At 39.6% G+C, this 2,595-nt stretch overlaps 1 protein-coding gene across 1 annotated transcript; it reads left to right on the top strand.

The window, feature by feature from the left end:
• Positions 1-313: 313 nt before the first annotated feature.
• On the top strand, positions 314-1,810 carry LOC141631059 (uncharacterized). The gene is made up of 2 exons (XM_074443780.1): positions 314-769; positions 1,295-1,810. The coding sequence occupies exons 1-2, from the start codon at positions 314-316 to the stop codon at positions 1,808-1,810; spliced, it is 972 nt and encodes a 323-aa protein (XP_074299881.1).
• The last annotated feature ends 785 nt before the right edge of the window (positions 1,811-2,595 follow it).

Genomic DNA, 2,595 nt, shown 5'->3' with positions numbered 1-2,595 from the left:
GCACCAAACCTCATAGAATTTGCATAATAGAAAGCTAAAGACAAGAAACGGCCCTAAAAAATAATTAAAAACATATGGAACGAGGCTAGTTAGGGGACTAAATGTGCGTAAATACGAGTCACATAAACCACCTAAGAGGGACATAGACTTTGGCGTTGAGTTGAAACCTGGGACGGGACCAATTTCTAAGGCACCTTATAGGATGGGACCTGTGGAGTTGGAGGAGTTTAAGAAGCAGCTGGAGGAGTTGTTAGATAATGGCTATGTGAGACCAAGTGTGTCACCCTAGGGAGCACCTATGTTATTTGACAAGATGAAGAATGGGAGTATGAGGTTGTGTATAGATTACAAGGAGCTGAATAATGTGACTATTAAGAATCGGTATCCTTTGCCTCGAATTGATGATTTATTTGACCAGTTAAGTGGGGCTGGAGTCCTTTATATGATTTACTTGAGGTCAGAATACCATCAGTTGAGAGTCAGGGAAGGAGATATCCCTAAGACCAGATTTAGGACTAGATACGGACATTATGAATTTGTTGTTATGCCATTTGGGTTAAATAATGCACCGGCAGTCTTCATTTACTTAATAAACCGAGTGTTTAGTCCCTATTTGGATCAATTCGTGGTTATCTGTATCGATTATATCCTAGTATACTCTAAGAATAAGGAGGAAAATAGGAGGCATTTGAGGGTAGTGTTGCAAACTTTGAGTGAGAATAACCTTTATGCTAAGTTGAATAAGTGTGAGTTTTTGTTGGAGAAAGTGGTTTTTTGGGTCATGTTGTGTCTAAAGATGGGGTGTCTGTGGATCCTAGAAATATTGAATCAATTCCTAAGTGGGAAAGGCCGAAAAATGTGAGGGACATTCGTAGTTTTTGGGGTTGGCTGGAAATTACAGAAAGTTTGTAAAAGACTTCTCTAAGATAGCTAAGACTTTGACTACTTTGATGAGGAAAGAGAATAGGTTTAAGCGGGATGAGAGTTGTGAGAAAGCATTTCTAACCTTAAAGGAACGCCTGACTACAACTCCTATCTTAGCTTTACCTGGAGGGAGTGAAAATTTTGAAGTTTATACCGATGTTTCGAAGACTGGATTAGGGGGTGTGTTGATGCAAAATGGGAAGTTTGTAACTTATGCTTCGAGGCAATTGAAACCTTATGAGGAGAATTACCCTACTCATGACTTGGAGTTAGGAGTAGTGGTGTTTGCCCTAAAGTTGTAGAGACATTATCTTTATGGAGCTACCTTTAAGGTGTTTTTTTATCACAAGATCCTTAAGTATATTTATAGCCAGAAGGAGTTGAATATGAGGCAAAGGAGGTAGATAGAGTTGATTGGAGATTAGGATATGGAGATAATGAAGGGAAAGCTAATGTAGTAGCAAATACATTAACTAGGAAATCTGTCCATGCTTTATGTACTGATATGTCAAGAGTGAAGTTGCATGAAGAGGTGAAAAAGATGGGTATTTGCATGATAAGTAAGGGAGATACAATAGGATATTTGACCATGGAACCTGGGTTATATGCTGAGATCAGGGAGAAGCAGAAAGAGGACCCTAAGTTGGCGAAGTGGCGCGCGACTGTGATAGATGGCGTGGAGTCTCAGTTTTTAGTTCATGGTTATGGGAGTCTCAGATTTGCTGGAAGATGGTGTGTGCTAGATAATGAAGGGATAAAGAGAAAGATTCTAACTGAAGCTCATTCTACTCCGTATTCTGTACATCATGGAGGAGATAAGTTGTATAAAGATTTGAAGAAGATATTTTGGTGGCCGAAGATGAAGAATGAGTTAGTTGCTAGATGATGTTTGGTTTGTTAAAGGGTGAAGGGAGAGCGTAAGAGACCTCAAGGGAAAGTTTAGCCTTTAGATGTACCTGAATCACTGAATGGAAGTGGGAGAGCATTTCCATCGATTTCATTGTGGGGTTGCCTAGGACTTAGAGAGGGAATAATATGATTTGGGTCATAGTGGATCATTTGACTAAGTCAGCTCACTTCATTCCTATAAAAGATACTTGGAGTAAGGTTGAGTTGGCTAAGGCTTACATCAAATATGTCATAAAGCTTCATGGTGTACCGAAAGATATTGTTTTTGTCCTGATTCAAGGTTTATCTCTGTAGTGGATATGATTGTCTCAAGGATTAGCTTATAAGAAGACTTGTCGATGAGTGGTTCAGATGGCTCTTTGGATTAGCGTGGCCTCTGGTTGTTGCCCTGTTGATGTTCGGAGGACCTAGTAGGGTGACTCTGTGGTTGGAAAATTGAGTGAACTTTTCTCGATGTACCGATCTTCCTAATTCCGATCTCCGACAATTGTCATTCTTGCTATTCTGGCTTGTTCCGTTGAGTTCGCCTTTTTGGAACTCATTTGACCTTTTGAGTAAAGCGTCTTGTTCGTTGACATCTTTATTGACTTCATCCAAAAATTCCACCTTTAAGAGTTCAATTCCTTCTTGTCTGTTGGGTGTGAGTTCCCTATCGCGAGTTGCCCTTCTCGTTCCCGAGTTGTTTTCCATCTTGCATAGATTCTATCTAGTTTGAGTAAACTTTTGGTTCATTATTTTAAATTTGGAGTTAAATCTACAAAT

Source organism: Silene latifolia, chromosome Y, assembly GCF_048544455.1.
Source record: "Silene latifolia isolate original U9 population chromosome Y, ASM4854445v1, whole genome shotgun sequence".
Lineage (NCBI taxonomy): Eukaryota > Viridiplantae > Streptophyta > Magnoliopsida > Caryophyllales > Caryophyllaceae > Silene > Silene latifolia.
This window is presented reverse-complemented; position numbering and strand designations above follow the sequence as displayed.

Excerpts from the sequence above, each read along its gene's own strand:
- LOC141631059 (XM_074443780.1), top strand. The coding sequence starts at position 314 with ATGAAGAATGGGAGTATGAGGTTGTGTATAGATTACAAGGAGCTGAAT. Across the intron at positions 770-1,294 it reads AGTTTTTGTTGGAGAAAGTG|CCAGAAGGAGTTGAATATGA; the intron begins GTTTTTTGGGTC and ends GTATATTTATAG.